At 32.4% G+C, this 2,296-nt stretch overlaps 1 protein-coding gene across 1 annotated transcript in view; it reads left to right on the top strand.

The window, feature by feature from the left end:
* LOC117120522 (ZP domain-containing protein-like) overlaps nucleotides 1-2,027 on the top strand; it is a 12,287-nt gene extending 10,260 nt beyond the window's left edge. Inside the window, exon 5 of the mRNA XM_033265535.1 lies at nucleotides 1,186-2,027. Coding sequence (XP_033121426.1) covers nucleotides 1,186-1,349 — 164 coding nt within the window. The 3' untranslated portion in view covers nucleotides 1,350-2,027. The remainder of the gene's footprint in view (nucleotides 1-1,185) is intronic.
* The last annotated feature ends 269 nt before the right edge of the window (nucleotides 2,028-2,296 follow it).

Here is a 2,296-nt window from a genome sequence, read left to right as displayed (position 1 = left end):
ATGAATCGTAAGAAATTCTGAACTTTACGTCGACAGGAAACCAGGCTTAACTGACCAATCAGAACTGACGAATCTGATTGTGCATCAGACTTTAAAGCAAAATATATAACCAAAAAAAATTGCTTGAAAAAATGGTACTGTAAAACGTTTGATATGTAAGTGCATTTTTCATAATTGTCAGTACCAATACCGCTTATTAGTATTTTTGTAATTATGTATTTTTTTATAATTATGTATACATTCTATTTAATTTGTTGCCCAAATGGTTTTATATGTATATTTTTTCTAATAAAATTAATATAAAAAACAAAATTATTATGAATAATTTATTGAATAATTATGTAATGTACTGTAAATATAATAAATAAATTAAATTATGTTTATAAATGTTAATTATTTTTCTATAAAGTTTTCTCTCTTTTTTGGTATTTAAACTAATATGTTGTAATATCCAAACTTGTTGATAATGATTATCGATTTGTTATAATCGGGTTTTTAAAATATTTATTTATTCCTATATTTGTATATACTTTGATAATTATCTTCATTTTGTATGTATTTCTTTGGCGAGGACCCATTTCTGAAACATCCTATCAAAATCCATTACTAACACAGATAAAACGGAACTCGAATGTATACCGTCTCTTACTAAATTTCTTGGAATAGATACCTCAGTGCTTTGTAGTGTCATTAATGAATTCTTGAAACCTCCAAAAACTAAACTTCTAGGTCTGTATTTTTCAATTTACTGGCTCCACTTTGAGCATTTGGAAATCATTGTCAGTCAATTGTTTTCCCGTTTTGTTTTTTGTTTTTGTTTTTTAAACCTTCTAACACTTCCACACTTTCTTTTAATTAGCTTAATTCATCAATCTTGAGCGGGCTAGGCCTGGGACTTACTTATTAGGCCCGTCACACCGAGAGGTATAGGCTGCCAATGATTTCTTTCCAGAGTCCTCTTTCCTTGGCTTTCACCTCCAGTTCTCTCTATTATAGCCCGTCCTCCTAATGTCTGCGTGTAGGTGTCATCGCCAGGTGATTTTTGGACGTCCTCTTTTTCATCGATGTTTCTGTAGCATATACTTGTTTACAGTGAAGGGTAGCTAGCCCCACGCCCAACACTCCAGGCTAGGCCTGGTGTAGAGTGATTAAATAAAAACATTCATTTTTTTTTTAAATATCTAGATTCGCATGCAAAGGACACATCACTAACAATTTCTTCGACACCGCTATTTGTTGTAAGTCTGGTGGTCCTGGTGGTAGGATGTGCCTTTTGGATCAAGAGCCGAGCAACTAACAGGAAAAGGTTAATGTATCAACAATTGGAAACGAACATAGATGAGATGTGAACTATAACTGCAAACAATATGGACGACATGAAGAACAGGAAAAAAACTTGGAAGATATAGTAATGACATCATTAAAATGTGTCTTTAAATAAAACATGAAACTTTAAATTTTGCCTAAATATTTATTTGCTTTTAATGGCATCTAATATTTTGTGCTTGCTCTGTTATGCTGGACAATTATTTTAGGTGGTGGGTGCCTTGGACATTTTATGAGTTCGCAACAATCATTTTTTTTTTGCTGTCTAGTCTAATGAAAAGTAATAATATTTTATTAGCTGTGTCATTTGATTATGAAGACGATTTAGCTGTACTTAAATGTTTAGTTATTTAGATTTAGTGGCCTCTTATATTGAGTGCTTGCTCTGTTAAATTATCTATATACTGGACAATATTGGTAATGGGAGCCTTTTCAATTTCATGAATTGGCAATAATTGTAATTTATGCTGCCTAATCTAATGAAAAGTTGATTAGCTTTGTCATTTGATTATGAAGATGATTTAACTGTATTTAATTAATAATTTATGTTTATAATTATTAACGATTTGATTAGTTAAAATTGTAGTTTTAATGGTTATGGGGCGTAAAGGAAAGAGAATTCAAATCAGAGATATGTGTTATTAATTGCTTCTTTACTTAAAATAAAACCTGCATGAATATTAAAAGTTGAAGAGTAATGATATGGTCCAATTACCCTCAACTCTACTCTTTGCAAAACCATGAAACAAGTTCAGTGCTGTCACATCATCAGTCCTCTTGACAAGTTATGTTTGCAACATGGATTTAGTAAACAAAGGGGTTGCGAAACCCAATGGGCGCTGGTTCGAACGGAACGCTCGCCTATGGTTCTGGTGGAGAAACAAGTCTTCTCGGATAAGGACTAGTAACCGTAGACCCGTAGGCTCAAGTGCACTTCAAGAACCCAGTACATCTTTTGAGACAAATAGGG

Source organism: Anneissia japonica, unplaced genomic scaffold, assembly GCF_011630105.1.
Source record: "Anneissia japonica isolate Jap-2015-1 unplaced genomic scaffold, ASM1163010v1 scaffold287814_len66955_cov115, whole genome shotgun sequence".
In the NCBI taxonomy this organism is placed as follows: Eukaryota; Metazoa; Echinodermata; class Crinoidea; order Comatulida; family Comatulidae; genus Anneissia; species Anneissia japonica.
The sequence above is the reverse complement of the archived record's forward strand: the minus strand, read 5'-3'. Positions and strand labels throughout refer to the sequence as shown.